The 20,597-nt window shown below is 42.4% G+C and overlaps 1 protein-coding gene across 1 annotated transcript in view; it reads left to right on the forward strand.

Annotated features, from left to right (window-relative positions):
• Window positions 1-20,597, forward strand: part of LOC115093250 (carboxypeptidase O-like) — a 66,730-nt gene that overhangs the window by 39,002 nt on the left and 7,131 nt on the right. The window contains exons 7-9 of the mRNA XM_029604924.1: window positions 1,690-1,800; window positions 3,522-3,612; window positions 14,235-14,437. Coding sequence (XP_029460784.1) covers window positions 1,690-1,800; window positions 3,522-3,612; window positions 14,235-14,437 — 405 coding nt within the window. The remainder of the gene's footprint in view (window positions 1-1,689; window positions 1,801-3,521; window positions 3,613-14,234; window positions 14,438-20,597) is intronic.

The raw sequence follows: 20,597 nt of genomic DNA on the forward strand, positions 1-20,597 counted from the left end.
GATATTTTGTAGTAAACACAAATGCCATAAAGGGAATAAAAGTTTCACAGTACAATGAACCTCTACGAGTAGAGCTAACTTAACTGCAGTAAACTGCCTGATACCATTTTGAGTGCTGAGTGTGCAGCTATAACCTATTGTTTTGCTGAGATGATATTTATATATTTAAAATTTAGTCATTATTGTTGATTTATTTTAAGTTTAGTCCTTAGCATTGTTAAGTGGTTCCTATTCTCTGATTGTATGCTGCCATTCTATTATGTTGTAGGGATGTGCATTCGTTTCTGACAAAATAGGAAATAGAGACGATTTATCCTATTTTTGTCACGTTTCGGGTGGGCGACGAAACAATAAGAAAACCCACAAAATTTTGTGTGGTTTTCTTATCGTTTTGGGGGAGGGAGAAAGGGCACATTACAAAAACCCCCAAACCCACCTCAACCGTTCAAATTTAATTAATTGCAACCCCCCACCCTCCTGACCCCATAGAACAGCGAATTCAGTTCAAAGCACTTTGCTTAATACACAAACTTATCCATGATGAAAAAGTAGAGTGGCTGAACACAGCACTTCGAGTACACATCCTTTTAATTTGGCCCACTGATAAATAAATAAATATTTATGGCAAAGAGAAGACATAGCCTCACTTGTTTCAATGGTTGTTAAAGAAACTGTGCGCAGCTGACAATTTACCATTACTGTCTGTGTAAGAGCCTGTGCCCACAATCATCATTGATCTAAGTTGATATGATGGACATGAAATGGTTATTTCTCAAAAAAGCCAAGTTTCATGATACTCTGCAGCTTTCAAGTTTCATGATACTTTGCAGCTATAATAAATTCCAAGCTTTAAAGATGATTAGATCATAATACTAATGTTCCAAGAGTGCTATACTGCTTAGAGAGCCTTTATTCAAAGGATACATACATTCAAGGTCATGTCTTCCTTGTCCCATGGAATCTTTTGTAGGCACTTAGAGGACCAAATCACAGGTTATCTAGTTAAATGCTGACTTTTGACTATTTCCCCCATGTATCCAGTTAAACTTTAATCGGATATCTCATTATCCAACTAAAATGTGGCCAAATAACTTTGGGGCATTTCAGTGGCATTTCTGGGAGGAGTTAGATTAGCCAGCTAAGTTATCTGGCTAAATGGTATTCAGAGTTAGTCAGATAACATAACCGACTAATTCTGGTTGTGCCACAGAGCTATCCTAAAGTTAGCCAGATAAACTTATTTAGCTATGTTTAAGATAATCATCTATATTCAGTAGTGCAACTGCACTACTGAATATCCCTCCAAAATTATCTGGATATTTAACCGGCTAACTTTGCAATTTGGCTACTGACTGAATATGGACCTCTTAAGATCTTAATTTCAGTGGCAAGGTTAAGTTTCAACACAGGTTGTACAATCTGACTTACTAAAACTCCCTCAATAGAAAGAATTTTATATACCAACAGTAAAATATCAACATGGAGTGGTTAGATTTCAATAATTATCAGCTACTGCAATGATTTCTTCAAGTTCCCAAGAATGAAGAACTCAAGGCAGTTCCATTGAGCACAGTGGAAAGATGGAGGTTTATGAAAATTCTCACCAGTCTTTCATCAGTATATCCATAAGATCCTATTTCATTCATGTCTTTCAATAATTGGCCTTTACCTTATACTTTTCATTCTCAGATCCTGCAAAATTACAATAATGACCAGAACATAAAGGAGATTCTAAAAAACATAGACTTTTACATTGTACCAGTACTCAATATTGATGGATATATTTACTCCTGGACGATGGTAAGTGATTGAAGCACATTAAAAAAATGTAAGAAATACTTTTTCTTCACACTGGGGTAAGGGTCCTCCAAATCTGCCCCTTATTAATGTAGGAGCACTATAGTGTAGAAACATTGGACACAACAGAACATGCCACTGTTAGTGAGGTCAGAATAGTTGGGATTGTTTAAGGAGGTGTGACACTACCCAATGAGAAATGTCTAAGTTTGATAAAATTCCTGCACCCGTGTGATGCAGGAGGAGTACCAGGGGAGTCAGAGTCAGGAGAAACCAGCCTGTTAACCATAGTTGGAGAATTCTACCTCTTCATGGAGTTGTGTCTTTGAGCTCTTTCCTTACACAAGGAATGTACCAGAAATGGGACCTTTTCACTTCTTACGAGTGTCTCGAAAAGAGGATTTCTTGTCCAGTGAAGGTAAGGGTTCTCAGTACTTCAAGGAAGGGGAAAAGTCCTGGAATTCAACAGGGCGAATCCTGAGACTTCTGAAGGGAAGATAGAAGTGGTCAGAAAGTAGAGGTATTTGAAATTTCTCATCTAAGTAGGACAAGTCTTGGAGAGGTGTTCACTGAGAGAGAATGTTGGCCTTGGGGGAGTTTTGGAATAAGAAAACCGCCCAACTGGTATAAGAGCCCTAAAGAGTTTCTGGTTGAAAGAGAAATCATACAGAAGCTCAGCAGAGTAGGAGAAGTTGATGGGAGAAAAAAGAAGAGCTGCTTTCAAAGCATGTACTTGGGAAGACCCAAAGGAAGAGGGTCCCTGTCCCAAGAAGTGACATTCTTGGGAGGGAAGCAAAGGGTTGTGGAAAAACTGAGATTTATTTTTTTTTCTGATTTTTGAATGCTATTTTACTGTTTGGTGCTCTAGTCATTTGTGTATCAATGATTTTGGACTTTGTTTTTCCTGCTATTGGTTCAAGTAAAACGTTTACATTTTTGAATAGCAGTCTGTATGCCTAAGTAGTGTCTTTTGTACCTGGCTTGGGCTGATCAGCAAGATAGCTCCAGTGAGGAAAAACTCAAAGGGCCTTGAGAGACTTCTTTCCCCCCCTGCACGAGAACCCAGAAGGTCATAAGGCCTGTCCTTGGCCATGATCCTCCTTGTGAACCCCTGTGCCCACGACCAGATTGGGGCAAGGGGTACAGTAGAATTTAAGATATTTCAGTGTATTATTTCTATTGCAGATAAGTATTAAAACTATCATTCTAGTCTCACTCTGACTTCTCTTTCCCTTTTATTAACTCTACCAGACCAGACTAAGTAAATTTTCACTGTCAGAGTTGGCAGCAGTCCCTCTTTGAAAGAGTTACTTGCAGTTTATCATCAAAAAAAAGACTCATTTTTATTTTCACCTACTTAAATGTTTCATTACACCAATACAGTCTGATGAGTGAAGACATTTTTTTTCCTTTGTCACCATGTCTTCCATTTAAAATATCTCAAATTTCAACCAGACCAAGCCAGTGCTTCCAGTATTCTTCAATTTACTGAAGGCAAAGAATCCTCATCACAGGCAAGATCCAAATTCCTCTAGCCATCTTCTTGAATGACATTAATACTACCAAGAAATGAAATCCAGGTGGAGAGTGTCTATCTTAAGAAGTTTAGCCTTTCATCACTTTTCACTAGCTATGTGAGCTTTCAAACTATGAATTCCTATTGGGTACACAGTGGGTAGAGGTTCTTTTTTTAACATATATTTTATGTTGCTGCTTTTGCACAGGACCGTCTTTGGAGAAAATCCCGGGCATCATATAACAATGGTGCCTGCTTTGGGACAGACCTGAACCGCAACTTTGATGCAATGTGGTGCAGTAAGTTCAATTTAGTATTCCAAATAGACATGGGCAATGTGAAGATGGACACAAGCAATGTATGGATGGACATGGGGGCCTATGCAGAAAGACATGGAAAAGGCGTAAGCTTTCAGTAATACTGCCTATGTGAATGTCATCCTATAGGGATGGGGAGGAGGGCCCTAACCTTGGAGTCCCTAGGCATGTGCCTATTTTGCCTATTGGGTAATCTGGCACTATGGGTTTGTACAGTAGCTAAGTAAAATCTTTATAGGCTAGAGCAGGAATCATGCTGACTCCAGCCTTTATTCATGCAACTTCAACTTTTATTAGTGTACCTACCTTTGCAATGTACTAACAACCTAAACTTTCAGAGAGGGCCAAGAGCTCCTGCTTCTGGAGATGCGGGGCCTCCTGATTGCAGCTGAGCTCATACTCTTATCCTGCTCCAGCAGGGTCCCACCCACAGAGATCTCTCTCCCTGTAAGATTTATGGTGGACCTGGCTAGATGCCTGGTTCAGCACAGGTTGAGGAGAAGAAGTAGGGCCATTCCTTCACATACCCTCCAACCTCAACTTGTACCCATTAGTCCAAGTGTTTTCACTTCCCCTGGATCCCATCCAGGGAAGTGCCTCATGCCCCCTCTCCCTTTCATCTGATCTCCCGCCTGCTAGGCTTGGGGTCAGGGTTTTAGGGTCAATCGCACCCTCACACATCAGGGTTACCCTAGACCAGACCTGGGCAAGGGGCGGCCTGCGGGCTGAATCCGGCCCGCCTACGGTCTGTGACCGGCCCGCCCACTGCTGAGAGCAGACAGGGAATGAGGCACGCTGCCTTCCCTTGCAGAGGGAAGGCAGCAGTTCATTCTCCGCTCCCTCGCTCCCCGATTGGCCGGCCAATCGGGGAGCGAGGGAGCGGAGAATGAACTGTTTTGTTTTTTTTACAGCGTCCGGTGGGGGGGAGGGAGTGACTCAAGTGAAGGCATGCTGCCCGATTGGCCGGTGCTGGGCAAGGCTTGCCCAGCACCAGCCAATCGGACAGCGTGCCTTCGCTCGAGTTTCTTTCCTACATATGTCACAGTTCCGCCTTTCGTGGTCTTTTTTCAGGGGTCCCCAACCACCGGTCCGCGGCGCGCGCTCCCGGTCTCTCCCGCTGCCGTTGCCGCTGGGCTGTCAGCATGTTCAAGCCCAGCGGTAACGGCAGCGGTGTTAGAAGTCAGTGGCGTAGCCACGGGTGGGCCTGGGTGGGCAGGTGCCCACCCAACTTAGACCCAGGCCCACCCAACTGGCACCGGAACTGCAAGGCTGTCGCGGGATCCCATCCCCGCGACAGCGAACAAGAGAACCCACGCCTCGCGCGCCATCACGGCACACATGGGGAAGCGCTGCTGCGGCCGTATGGCCAACCGGTCTTCCTGTTGAGGGGGGGGGAGCGGAAGCACCGCGTGCAGTTTCCGCTTCCTCCCCCCAATGCAGGAAGATCAGCTGTCCTCTCCTGCTGCCACCCGTTCTCCTGCTATCTTCGGGCCAAACGGCCCGCCGAACTTCCTGTTTGGGGGTGGGGGAGCGGAAGCGCCGCGCACAGCTTCCGCTTTCTCCCCCAAAACAGGAAGATCAGCTGGCCTCTCCTGCTGCCACCGGCCTCCTGCTATCTTTGGGCGTTGGGCCGTATGGCCCGCCGATCTTCCTGCTTGGGGGGGAGGAGGGAGGAAGCGGACGTTGTGCGCTGCGCTTCCGTTCCCCCCCCCCCCCCGACAGGAAGTTCGGCGGGCCGTTTGGCCAGAAGATAGCAGGAGAACGGGTGGCAGCAGGAGAGGCCAGCTGATCTTCCTGCATTGGGGGGAGGAAGCGGAAGCTGTGCACGTGCTTGAATGTGTATGTGTGGATGAGAATGGGAGTGTGTGTGGGTGAAAACTGGAGCCTGGGTGTGTATGTGGGTGAGAATGGAAGCTTGAATATGTGGGTGAATGGGAGCTCGAATGTGTGTATGTGTGGTTGAGAATGGGAGCCTGGGTTTGTGTGTGGGTGAGAATGAGAGCTTGAATATGTGTGGGTGAGACTGGGAGCATAGGTTTGTGGGTGAGAATGGGAGTCTGGGTTTATGTGTGTGGGTGAGAATGGGTGCCTGGATGTGCGTCTGTGTGTGCATAAGAATATAAACAACAATATAAAGGGATATAGCTAGTACACAATCAAGAAAAAACAATAACTGGCTATGTAATATATGCTACAAGATGGTAGTAGTATATTCGCTGGGATTAATTACTATGAACTATAACTATAGAGATAAGACCTCAGTGTTGGCAAGAGATCTGAATTAACAGAAACTTCTGATGGCCAATTGGTCCAATCATCGGTCTTATAATCTCTGATTTTATTTTGTATTTTATTTAAAAATTCTTTTTATTATAACTTATTAATGTAGTGCACACTTACATTTTATTTTAATTTTTACTGTAAAATTAGTGTCTATTGGCACCTGTGAGGCAACATTGTGATTTTGTATGAATAGGGTATTCTGAATTTGCTTTGAGGTTTGACTTAGTTCACTATGGTTTTTCAGAAACTTATTGAACACTGATTCCTAAATACTGATGAAATTGATGTTTATCATTCATGATCAGAATCTTATATACTATGTTACCCCTTGTTAGAAAAGCTGTTTTAGCAGATTGACTCGTTTCAGAGAGGTAACATGGCGTTGCTGTTCGGCAACTTGGTAACATTAATGAAACGAAGTAGCAAATCTTTCACTCGGCCAAACAATTGGCTGTATAATACTGATAGATTCAATTATCTCAAAAAGGTAACAATGTCAATGTTCAAGCAACTTGATGGCAGTGAATTAAACACTCAATATGCTGATAGATTCAATTATCTCAAAAGGTAACAATGTCAATGTTCAAGCAACTTGATGGCAGTGAATTAAACACTCAATAACTCTATGTGAGTAAACCGCAATGTTGACTGGTAGAACTGTTTAAAACTAGTCCAATGGCTTTATGCCTCAAAATTTAATGCAAAATTCTCTGTAGTCGAATATACAATGCAACTTGAGCAAATTTCAGTCTAGCGATTAGTTGCGGGACGGGCGGTATAATTCACTCCGTCTCTCATGGAATTTTATATCCCGACAATATTATGAACGGCAGAACACTTATCTTGAATATGGTGAGTTAGATGATCACAGACGTTACGGATTGTTCATTCACTCTGTTCTGCCGTGACTGGGACCCGAAGGTCTAACAACCGCCGCCAACGTGGCCGGCATTTTGCAAAAAACACTGCTTCAGGGCGGACTCTAAAGTTAAACAACAAGTGAATAAAAATTAATTGCCTTTTATTTGAAAAACAAATGTTGCATGAAAACGATTTTAAGTCACTTACGATTTGTAGAGAAAAACTTCTTCCACTGTGGTCGGGCTCAGACTGAAATTGTTTTCAAAAATGGCCGCGCTATATTTAAACTGTTGATTGGCTTGAAAAGTCACCAATGGGTGTTCTTCAATGCAAGCTGCCAACGTACTGACGTTGTGCTATGCTGTCAATGCCATACGTATTGTTGCAATGTAACACTTACTATTTGTCAATAAAGATCTTTAATGTTGAACTCAATTACAGACCGTCATACTTCAACTTCTTTAATGTGAATGGGAAAGAATATTTGATGATGACTTAACGCATGAAAATAATTCAATGAATGAGACTATTCCATTCTATTTTGGAATTCAAACCATCCGGTTCTTCAGATTTTAATTTAAAGATCCATTCTTGCTCTTTTTTGTACAATAATCTCTCTCTGTCACCACCTCTTACGTCACGTTTGATGTGTTCTAATACAAACCATCTTAGCTCTTTGATATCATGGTTTTCCTGCATGCAATGCATCACTATTGGGGCAGATGTTTTTTTGTTCTTCAGACAACTTTTGTGTTCACCTATCCTTAATTTAAATGATCTCATTGTCTGTCCCACATAAATTTTGTTACATGGACATTTTATGATGTATATCACATGATCTGTCTGGCATGTAGTGAAATTGTGCATTTTATATCGGTATTGTGTGTGTATACATATGTACTCCTTCATTTCTAATGTTTGATCACAAATTTTACAGTGTCCACATTTAAAGTGACCCAATGGTATTGTGCCATCTATTGTTTGAGGATGTTCAACATCTTTCAACATGGACGGACTTAAGATTTCCCTCAAATTCTGTGATCTTGAATAAGCTGCTCGAAATTCCATGTTTTGCATGCCCGGTATCATTTTGATGTGTGTGCCAAAGACTGTTTGGGAGATGATTGGTGTGTGAGAGACAGAAACTGGTCATGGGGGCATGACTGGTATGGTGTGTGTGTGAGAGACATGGGCACTAAGGAAGAGGACCATAAGTATAGAGCTTAGCTTCTACTGCTGCTTCTGGTGTGTGCCATGGCCTGCAGGGAAGGGGAGTGGGAGAGCTGCTGGAGGGGGTAAGTAAAGGTGGCTTTAAGTTTATTTTTCTTGACTGCCATTTTAATTGTGTGATGTCTGCTTTTTTGAAATATTTTATTGGTGTTTGGAGAATGTTTAATAGTTTTTATGAGTTTTTAATTGTTGGATGTTATTCTGTTCATAGCTGTTTTGAAACATTTATTCTGCTTATTAGTATAGTTTTACAATTATTTCTGTGTGGGGATCTATAGTGCTTGCTAGTTCTGTTTTCCTAATAAGAGGTGTATTGGTTTTTAGGACCTGATTTAATATTTGTAGTGTTGCCTTTTCATAGATAGGGTTGCTCCTGTTTGAGTGTATTCCATAATACAGGTGTAACTGTGTGCGGATTAGTTTATGTGCATTATTACAGATCCTGGGAGTATGTTAGGTCGGTTCTGTGTCTGTTACCGAGATGAGATATTTTGCTAGCATGTAAGCGTTTGTATCGGTCTTATTTGTTGTGTTTTCTCAGAGGACATGCATTGGTGGTAAACTGCTGTCTTTTCATAAGTAGGGCTATTGAGAACTGAGTTAATTATATTAGTCCGGCCCTCTAAAACCATCCCAATTTCTCATGCGGCCCCATGGGAAAATTAATTGCCCACCCCTGCCCTAGACAGTACTATTACCACCACCCACTATGCCCTTTGCCTAGTGTTCACCCCCAGCCCTTTAACTGAGTTCATAATGGCTCCAGGTTCCATTCTTACCCCAGCCGGACTCCTTGGATTTCACTTGAGTGTTCCTGTGGTGGCTCCTCCTCCAGGCTTCCACTCTCTTTCAATTGTTGCCATGGCATTCTCTGACTTATCTGTGCCTTCTCCACCTGCAGCGTCCCCCTCTGGCCATTCCGCAGTGGTTGTGTTTGGGTACTCTTCAGTGCCTTCCTCTGGGCTCTCAGTAGTGCCTTTCTCCGGGCTCTCTGCAGCACCCCTCTCTGGGCTCCTAGTGGCACCTCTCTCTGGGCTGGGCTCTCTGCAATGCCTCCCACTGGCTTTTCTACAGTGCCTCTTGCCAGCTCCTCTACAGTGCCTCTGTCTGTCCACCCTGCAGCATCTCTTTTTGGCCTCTCAGCTGTGTTCCTCTTTGACTCCTGCATGTTGCCTTCCATAGGCCAATTGATGCTGTATCATGCAGGCCATTCTGTTCTGCCTTCTTCTGGGCACTCAGTGTTGCCTTCTCCAGGCCAGGCTCTAAAGCTCCACCATGAGCTCTCTGGTATCTCAGTCTCAGTCACTACAAATTTATTCACCTGGTATTCACCCTGTTCTAGCAATTCAAGGTCTGTTTTGGCATCAGCTTTCAGCTCTCTCTGGCAAGGAATTTCTCTGAAGGTTAAAGCTGCAATCATGTGACTTATTCAGCTGCTCTGCTTTTTCTGTTTCAACTTGCATTGGATCCAATCCTGGCTTTACTTTCTACAGGCAGGGATTTAGGAGAATTGCTTTTGATTCCCAGTCCTTCTATATTCAAAAACAATCCACTTTATAATAATATTGAAAGACAAATCATATCTAACATGAAACGCACACGATAGTTATCGCAACACGCAGCATGAATGCAAATTTTACAAATTTATTCAAAGGGGTGAGATCAATTAAGAACATAAGAAATTGCCATACTGGGTCAGACTAAGGGTCCATCAAGCCCAGCATCCTGTTTCCAACAGTGGCCAATCCAGGCTACAAGTACCTGGCAAGTACCCAAAAACTAAGTATACTGATGCTAGTAATAGCTGTGGCTATTTTCTAAGTTTGATTAATAGCAGGTAATGGACTTCTCCAAGAACTTCTCCAAACCCTTTTTAAACCCAGCTACACTAACTGCACTAACCACAATGCCTGGCAACAAATTCCAGAGTTTAATTGTGCGTTGAGTGAAAAAGAATTTTCTCCAATTAGTTTTAAATGTGCTACATACTAACTTCATGGAATGCCCCCTAGTCCTAATTTCTGAAAGAGTAAATAACCGATTCACATTTACCCATTCTAGACCTCTCATAATTTCAAAGACATCTATCATATCCTCCCCCAGCCTTCTCTTCTCCAAGCTGAACAGCCCTAACCTATTTAGTCTTTCTGCATATGGGAGCAGTTCCATTCCCTTTATCATTTTGTTCGCCCTTCTCTATCACAACTACATCTTTCTTGAGATGTGGCAACCAGAATTGTACGCAGGGGCATTATCCCACTGTGCAAGTCACATGTTTAATGCTGGAAATAACTACACCTTTTTTCCTGGCATTAAGCTGTGTGATATGCCCAAAATGGCATTTGTGATAAATAATACAAATTCTATTTTGGGCATTTCTGGCCATGGGAGGGGAAAGAGAGAGAGAGAGAGAAAGAGCACCTCTGGGGTGGTACACCTAGTAGTCAATATTTATACTTCTATAGGAGGGCCAGCTAGTAACTCGAGGTGAAGATTTGTTTTTTTATATTCTGCTTTTTGCACTTTTTTCAGCACTTCAAAGCGGATTACATTCAGGCACTGTAGGTGGGTTAGGGTTTTGGGGCCAATTTTACATGCAGAGTGAGACGTGCGAACAGCTCAGTTGACTCTCTACTATCAAGCTAGGGTGAGAGAACATTAAAGTAATCTCATCTTAGTCTGACTTTCCTCACTTCAACTCATTAAATCTTCACTGAGGTCTAGTGTGCTGTTTGTACGTCTCACTCTGCAAGAACTCACAACACAAATTTCCAGAGAGGGTTAGGAGTCCTGCTCCTGGAAACAAGGAGCTTCCTGATCCCAGCTGCACTCATATTCTTATCCTGCCCCAGTAGGGTCCCATCCATAGCTCTCTCTCTTTCTGTAGGATTTCAGTTGGACCAGGCTAGATGCCGGGTCCAGCACAGGTTAAGGAGGGGAAGTAGAGCCACTCCTTCACAGGGTTTTATAGAAATAGATTACACATACAGACCAACTTTCATAGGCCTAACAGACAGCATTAACAGACCCAAATGCACAAAAAGTGCTGAAGTATGAAAGTCCATCATGATTTTTAATGTGAAATGATGTAATCCGCCTTATGCAATATTACTAATAAAAGGAGGAATAGAAATATTTTAAATAAATAAAAAGTGAATGGCCACAAAAAGCCTCCATTCTTAAAGTAGGACAGATGGAATTAGTGAGAATCCACAAGCACACCTGGAGAAGGAAACTACAGGATTTGCAAATAAGAGAAAAATCTCTTTAAAGAGGTAGACTAGCAAATAAGGAAAAACAAGTTACAAATGCACAAATACAGCGGGAAATATGCAAGAGTTACTTCAGCAATCACACATAGATCAGAATCTGACACAGGAATGAATAAAAGGAGTGGAAGGCCTAACTTACTGCTGAAACCCAGGGAAACACGCGTTCAAATCCCATGCCTCCCACTAGCACTCAATGAACCTTGGGCAAGTACTTCACCATTCATTCTCTCAGGTACAAATGTAGAGCCTGATTTACTAAGGCTTTTCTCCAATCCATGTCTATGGGAAAAAAAGCTTAGTAAATTTGATCCTTATGGGGCAAACATCAAAAGGATTTACACACACAAAAATAGGATATATTGAAAGAATTATCGATAGCCCATTTATGTGCTTATAGTACACATACAAACGTAAAACCTGTTGACAATGCAATAGCATATATTGCAGCTATTTTCAAAAGCCCACTTACACATGCCTCTGTCACATTTTCAAATATGGCATCGACCACCTCGGGGCCTAAGGAGCGACCTGGGCTGCCACTGCATCACCAGTCCCTTTTAAAGATAAGAGAAGACTGGGAGTGGGGAGGCCCCACTAGACACCAGGGAGTTTGTCTAATTTATGAACAGAGGCTTGGAGGGTAGGATGCTGTGATGGGGGAGAACCCAGGGGATTTTCTTAAAAGAGAAGGGGGTTTGCGCAGGTGGGAATGGCATCACCGTGTGAGACTTGGAGCCTTTGTTTCTTTTTTTTTTAGTATGGGTCGCCTCAACATGTGGCAGGGGGTGGACAGGGGTCTGCCCAGAACCCTGGGAGGTATCTTACTCTGTTACAGGGAGGGTGTTTTGGGCCACATGGCCCTTTAAGAGGCATTCCCAGGGACATCAAGATGCACACTAGTGTCCCTATGACCTGGGATCACTTATCTATAGCTCCTTACAAAATGGATGGCCAGATTCTTGGCAAGCAGAGTTATTTTATTTCCATAGTATTATCTATGCATTAGCTGCTTTGAATGCACTTAAAACCTGGTCGATGTCATCAGTTTTTGGTAACTAACTCATATTTCTGAAAGTATTTGTAGAATTTGAGAAGAAATCTGCTTGTACTGTATCTACCTTATTTTGATTGTATTGTGGTTTAATGCTGTATATCACTGTGAAGCAATGAGCTACCATCACATGTCTTAGAACTTGGCAGAACTGATACAAAAATCTCCCAACATAAATGTCAAGTTTTTCCTAAACAACTAAATAGAGCAAATCCTAGACCAAGTGTGAACAAAGTGAGCTGCAGTCCCACTTCTATCCATGCAATCGGTTAGTCTCTCCCCTCCCAAGTTTGGTTACATCTCTCATATATCCTGGATTTCTGGTCTGCAATTAGTCTTTTGCCATACATCAGTTTTTGAACCATTGCCAAGTAATGAGACAAACATATTGCCAGCCAGTGAGCCAGATACACACAAACAGACATAGACAAAGACACACAGGCAGACAAAGTCATTTGCTGTTGTGCTGGTGCTCATGTGCACATTCAATGACTACTCCCTGCCCCGGCACTTGCCGCATCATTATGTAAAAGTTGATGGTTGTTGACAGCCCTTCCTCAGCCTGAAGCAGTCCTCTCCCTTTCCCACCTCAACCCTTTTCGGCACCCTCATGCTCCAGGAGACTCACTGGTTCCACAGCCAGCTGCCCTTCTCAGGGCTCAGCCCAGCCATCTCAGACAGAAACCTCACTAGCATTGCACAGGTACCTCCTTTTATGGTTCCCTAGGCAAGTGTTTCCCAACTCTTTTACACCTAAAGCAAACCTGCATTAACAAAAATGTTATGTGACACATCAACCTCCCTGGAGCAGTCAGTGAAGACAATGGAGAGGGCTTATATGGCCAAAAGGACTAGGGTACTGAAAGTCTCACCAGTCTCTCTTCCAAAACAGAAGAGAAGGGGTACAGACAACCTGTCACAATGTATCAGCTCCCAAGGCAGAGGGGCGTAAAATGTCCATGTTGCAATGGGCACATTGGTCGCGCGAGAAATTTTTTGCATCATGGGGATTAGCTAATAGCCTCATCTACATGGAATTTACATGTGATGAGCACTATTAGCTATGCAGTGATTTGGATGTGTGTTTTGGACATGCTAATCCCCATATTGCATTGGGGGTTATGGACATGCGTCCAAAACACACATCTAATCACTTGTTAAACCGTGTGCTAGCTGATGCACACGGTATTGCAACAGCCCCCTAAGTTGTTTAAGAAACTGGAATATATGTATCTATAAAGTTAGAAAGGTCCAAGAAAATCTTTATAGAAGCTTATTAACAGAGCTTTTCTAACTGATTTGTCCTTGAAATAATTTGCAGACATTGTAACAGATCTGACCTTGTCATGTTTGTTTGAATATTTGCAAAATAGTGGAGAATAAAAAAAAAGCTACTGTATGGTATCACCAACTATGCTACAGTTGCTAGAGTGACAGATCATCTATAGCATCCATGAAGGCAATTGATCATATTCCATGCTTTTCTAGTTCTTTTTATAACTGGGGGTTTTGTATTGGAAGAGTGGCATTGGGTCAGAGAACCAGTTGCTTTATGATTTCCCTCCAATACTCCTTTAATACTGGAAACGTAAGGTTATGTTTTTAGTATTTTATCGGTTTAATATTTATAGATATTTTATAGATTTTAATAGCTAACACGTTTTAGTTACTTTTTCTTTTAACTGTTTTATTTTATAATCGCTTGTAATTTGATTGTATATTTATTGTTTTATTCTTATTATTGTTTGTATTTTTATTGTATAATTATTTGAATTGTAAACTGCTGTGAAGGCTATGCTGAGACAACGGTATATAAATAACAATAAACCTTAAACCTTAATATGAGCTAGTTGGGATCTTCAAGCTAATTGTTATTTCAGCATGAATCCTTTCCTTGCCCCTTGCAGGCATTGGTGCCTCGAAGAACTGCAGTGCCTTAACATTCTGTGGGACAGAGCCAGAATCGGAACCGGAAACCAAAGCCGTGGTCAACCTGGTAAAGAGCCGGAAATCTGACATTTTGTGCTTCCTAACTATTCACTCCTATGGTCAGCTGATCCTCCAGCCGTATGGTTACACTAGAAATCCATCAAAAAATCATATGGAAATGGTAAGGAATTAGATGCCCAAATAATGTCGGTACTGAAACCTGGGTTTTTATTGTAGTCATTATAATCAAGATCATAACATTATCTATACCTCTAAGCTGTATCTAGTGCTATTATACTAGTACAAAATTCAAGGCGTTATAATAATCTTAGAAAAAAATGGGTTCTTTTTTTATATTCTCTCTTTATTAATTTTTCAAAAAATCAAATCAAGAGAATTTTGATACATGAAAACATGGCTAATCACCTCAAACAGGCAACTGGAAAATTTTAAAAAGTGGAAGAAAGGTACCTCATTCAATTCTCCATTCATTTAATCCACATTTGGGGGCGTAAATACAGGAAATATATATAAAATGTACAGCTATGTCATTATGGTCCTAATCCTAAAGTGTTATGAGCCAGTAACATTTGGAACACTCCTACTTAATACCCTCCAGTTTCATAAAATACTTACAAGGGAATAGAAAAAACTAGATTCTTTGAATAAACCTTCTGTTAACCCAGCATACAAATTATCCAATTATAATATAAATTAGCTTTTAAGACCACATAAGACCCTTCTTCAGATGTGATCTGCAAAGAATCCACTGTTACAGATAAGTGCTAATTATAATTTCAGTGTGGATTACATGGGCCTGATTCACTAAGCATTTTCCTCATAGACAATGAATGGGAGAAAAGCCTTAGTGTCTTCCAGGGCTACTGAGCCCTTTTAAACTTTTAGTCAGCTCACATATTGAGATGGAATGGAGTCAAAGCTCATCATTCAATTCATTTTTTGTTTATTTCTAAATACAGTACAGTGGAAACCCACATTCAATGTAAATATAAAAAAAAAGTAGTGGACAGATTATTGCAGTATAATGCTGTCCAATGCAACTCAGAATTATTAACTTCCAGTTATAGATTCAAAACAACAACATAATGAATTCTCAATGCATATCACTAAAATATCAATATACATTCATAGAGGCATTAGGATTAATACCTATTTCAAATCATGTTAACACAGACTACCCACATCAAATATGCATTATTTACATAGACATTTTTACCACATAATGACATAATGTCAGGGCACAGGTGCCAGTTAAGGGGAACCCCCAGGACAGGAGTAGCTGGCAGGCTGGATTCAGAGATAGGACAGGCTGGAGCAAGGACAGGACAAGAAGGTTCTTCGCCTGAATGACCACCTCCCTCTCGGGTTGATCCCTTGGATTCTGGTAGCTAGCAGGACTTGGATGGTCCAAGGGCAGGGATTTAAGGGCACCCACAAGAAGAAGGCTAACTGCAGGAACACATACATAAAACAAGGAGCTCATACGAGACAGACAAACAATACAAACACGTTGACAGACAGTGAGACATAGGACAAACAAACAAAAAAACCCCAGAAGCCCACAATTAAGGCCTCAAACAAACAGAAACAATCAAGACAAAAACTAGAAACAGGAATACACAGAGCAAGAAGGTCTCCTAACAGAGAAGGCTAAACTCCAAGACTGAGGGGCCAGAACAAGGAGCAAGGAGACTCCAAGATGAGACAGGTTCTATCTTAGGAGTTACCACCCAGGAAAGAGATCTAGGTATCATAGTGGATAATACATTGAAATCGTTGGCCCAGTGTGCTGTGGCAATCAAAAAAGCAAACAGAATGTTAGGAATTATTAGGAAGGGAATGGAAAATAAAACAGAGCATGTCATAATGCCTCTGTATCTCTCCATGGTGAGACCGCACCTTAAATACTGTGTACAGTTCTAGACACCGCATCTCAAAAAGGATATAGCTGCACTGGAGAAAGTGCCGAGAAGGGCGACCAAAATGATATGGGGCATGGAATGGCTGCCCTATGAGGAAAGGCTAACAACGTTAGGGCTGCTCAGTGTGGAGAAGAGACAACTGAGGGGGGATATGATAGAAGTCTACAAAATCATGAAAGGACTTGAACAAATTAATATAAATCAGTTATTTACTCTCTCAGATAATAGAAGAACCAGGGGGCACTCCATGAAGTTAGCAAGTAGCTCATTTAAAACAAATTGAAGAAAATTATTTTTCACTCAGTGCATAGTTAAACTCTGGAATTCATTGCCAGGGGATGTGGTTTCAACAGTTAGTGTTACTGGGTTTAAAAAAGGTTTGGATAAGTTCCTAGAGGTTAAATCCATAAACTGCTATTACGGTAATTAATAAGTGGTGGTTTGTGATCTATCTAATGTTTGGGTACTTGCCAGGTATTGCGAGCGGGGCAGTGGACCCTTGGGCCGGCCTTGCGGAGAGAGATGGTAGATCACTCCACGGAGAAGAGGTAGGCCGGGAGGCAGTGCCAGGCGGAGTCTTCGCCCTGGAAGCCCGAGGACCCCCCGGGAGGTCCCGAGCTGCTGGGACTTAGACCTAGGCTGAAGAAGGTGACGGAGACTGACCAGGGTCAAGGCAGGCAGCAAACGAGAAGAGTCAGGAACAGGCCAGAGTCAGGAATCAGAAGAACAAGCGAGAGTCCAGGAGCTGGAGCAGCAGTAGAAGATCCGGAACTGGAACCAAGATCTCCAGGAACAGGAATCAACATGAACTGGAACCAACAGCAACAGGAACAGAGCACAGCAACGAGCAACCAGCAGGAACCTCGTTGCAAGCCAATTTGCTACAGTCAGACGCCGGGTTAAAATACCCACCGGCGCCTGACGTCACTCCAAGGGGCGGCCCACGGTCCGGCGGGAAAAGCCCTTTAAATTCCTCCTCCTTGCACGAGCGCGCGCCTAGGAGGGAAGGGACCACATTCTGGGGCTCGGCGGCGTCTCCTGTGTGGAGACGCTGCCGCAATGCAGGCCCAGCAGCCCCGAAAAGCCGCGACCCTCGCGGGGATAAGAGCCCGACTGCCGGACCCCGCAGACAGAGCCCCGGCGGAGCAGGGTAAGGCTCGGTCACAAGAGTCGCAACCGAGACCGCAACACCAGGTACATGTGACTTGGATTGGCCACAGTTAGAAACAGGATACTGGGCTTGATGGACCCTTGGTCTGACCCAGTATGGCAATTCTTATGTTCTTATGTGATCTGACATGGGCCAGATTGGTTTCAGAGACAGTCATTCATTGTCCTGCATGGCATTGACAGCAGTTGTGTTGTTGTTCCTATGAGATGCTTCCTAAAGCTGCTGTTTCTGATTTGGCATGAGCTGAACAGGGTTCAGAGACTATCACTGGTGGTCCGGCATGGCAGTTGAATGTGGGATAGTCATTGGTAGACTGGCATAGATCTAAAAACAAATGTGGACTATTCCAAAAGATCCAACTGACATGTTTCAGCTGCACATCTGGAGGGAGGGGTACATGCCTAGGAAACTTGACAAACAACTACATGCATGCAACCAGTTACAGAAGAGAACTGAGAGAAAGTCATTGTTTGTCCAGTGTGGTAGTTGACTGCAGGATAGTAACTGATGGTTTAGCGTGGGGTCAGGATATGTCCAGATGGAGTCACCAATGGTCCAGCATAGGGTCGGGTCCAGATAAAGTAAGGAACAGTTCAGCACTGTGGGAACTTGCTTCGAGGGAATAGCTTCCACCTTGGTTCCCACCTCTGGCTCTGCTTGGGGGTCTGTTGTATTCCATGGTTTGAGCTGGACGATGCGCTTGCTTCCTGGGGAACATGAGCCCGATCTCACGGGTATGGGTCCTGTTCATTTCCAGTATGAATGAGTTAAGTCCTTGTAGAACACTGACAATGTCATTGGATGAAGCTCTAACTTGATCAGTCAAACAATTGACTGCAGCGGTACACTCCCTTGCAGACAGTCTGGATTGTCTCCGTAGCTGATGCATTTCCTTCCTCATGCGTTCCATCTCTTGGTGCATAGCTGCTCAGACTGCCGTCATACTGGTCTCAATGAGTTCCTGCCTTGCAAGCAGTTCCACAGCTATCTGTTTTGTTATTGCGTCAACACTGGAGAGTGGTATTTTTGTTGATGAGAGAATATCATAATATGGAGCCCCACTGCTAACCACAGTGGCACCTGAAGAAATGATGCCCATGCTAATGCCAGTTGTTGTGGTACATCTGGGATATCTGTCATGGTTGTGTCTGTCCATGTGAAGAGGAGCTTAACTGTCTGACTGACTTCTTGTGTATCGGATGCCTGTGTCTCGCTTGGTAGCTGCAGATTGTCAGTGGGCTACTCTGCTCTTCCTATCGGAGGTGGATCCAGAAGTGCTAGCTGGTTCTCTTTGGCCTCCTTCTCTGTAGCAGGCCCCTCTGTATCCATTAACTGACGATCACCTGGGAAAATAGCAAAAACTCTAACAGGTAGTGGTGTAGTTGCATCAAACCTTTTATGAGCTTCCATGTTCTCATTCTCTTGGCGAGAAATTACATATAGTTCGGATGTAATTTTTTAATTTTTGTTCTTTTTTGTTTGGTTCAAAGGGACCATAACCAGTTCTCTGTAGTGTACTGCTGGGATGAAACAGTATATTGTATATCATCAGAATGGTTTCTTATGAATAAGTGTTTTTTGAATAAAGAGTAGGAGTTCTAGTGAATTGGAAGACCAGACCCACAGAGGGATCTGACAGAACTTTTAATGTTGGTGTGAAAAACTCCTTTCAAAATATAGTCTTGGGCTGGCCATGCGGAGACATCTGGATTTGATTTCCAGTTCATGATTCTTCTCTCTGCGCTGGTTTGGGCTAGGGATGCTGCACAGAGGAGAGGGTCCCATTGAGTGGTTTTTGCCTGCCCTCTGACTAGCTATTTAATACAAAACACACAAAACACCTGTGTATTTTGCTTGCCTTCTGACTAGCTATTTAATACAGCTACACAAACACACTAAAGAATATACCCCAATAGTTTACTTCTCCCCAAAACTTTTAAGTTCTAAAATTTCCTCAAGCAGTAGTTACTGAATCTTTTCAGCCACCAGCAAGGTGATCCTCTTTCCTAAGTGCTCCCACTGGATTCTTCCATAGCATCAAATGAGTCAAATCAGTTAGAAAAAGTATTTTCAATTGCAATCACTTTGCAAATCTTTCTAAATCTGTTCAAAATTAAAGTGGATTATGGGAAGTTGTAGGAACAAATACAACCCTTTAGATAATATGGAGATCTGATTATCCATAAGAAAGAAGAAGTCACTCTCGGATAAATTTGTCTCAATAGAGTAAATTTCTTCTGAGATTCAATCCATGGTTGATTTTACCATAATGTAAAAGGTGTGTCTTTCTTCTTCAGCCCTTTTGAGTAATCACTCTCATCTGTTCTACATTTTAATCATATGTTCTTTTTTAATACTAACCTAAATGTCTCTATGGATTTTTGGAAATCTGTTAAATGAAAGTGAAATACATCCAGAACTGTATTGCTTTTCATAGTATCAAAGATTCATCTAATTGTGTTTCCAATTTCAGGCCCAAGTATTTTCACTTTGGGCTATATTAAAGTTTACTGTTAACTTTCGTGGCACTTTACACACTGCATTGCACATATGTTTTCTAAAAATTCTGGACTCTGGGACAAATGATTAAAACACTCTAAGGTAGTGGTGGTATTCCATCAATCCTTTTATGAGGTCTCTTGTTCTCACTCTCTTAAAGAGAAATAATATATAGTTGGAATATAACTTTTAATTTTTGTTCTTTTCTTTGAATTTAGTCACAAGTTCTGGGTTCTTTGTGCCTTGATTAACCAACCAACAATTAACACATAGGGACCAATATACTAAAGTGTATCTTCCCTTCCTCTCCTCTCCACCCACCCCCCACCTCCAGGTTCCTCTTCTCTCTCTACTTCCTCTCAGTTTCTTCCCTCCTGCCCCTTTCAGTTCATTGTTTCTTGCACTCTTTAGTGGGTCTCCAGGGAGAGATTCCCCACATCTGCGGTATCTCTCACATATCAGTTGGCAGCCAGAAAAGGCCCGTGGTACCTCGCAATCCTTTCCAAGCTGTTGTAGCTGCACGGCCAGTTTGATATCACAGGCCATGCAGCAGAGGCAGCCATTTTCACAATGTTAGATGTTGCAGCCGCAACTTATATTTTTTATTTTATCTATCTATTTATTTATATAATTTTGCTCCCCCCCCCCCCAACAATTTTCCAGCCAGATCACAGTTTCCTCTTTCAAAACCCCTGAACGATGACAGCAGGGCAGAAGGAAGTGCCCAA

The sequence above is a fragment of the Rhinatrema bivittatum genome, chromosome 6 (assembly GCF_901001135.1).
Source record: "Rhinatrema bivittatum chromosome 6, aRhiBiv1.1, whole genome shotgun sequence".
Lineage (NCBI taxonomy): Eukaryota > Metazoa > Chordata > Amphibia > Gymnophiona > Rhinatrematidae > Rhinatrema > Rhinatrema bivittatum.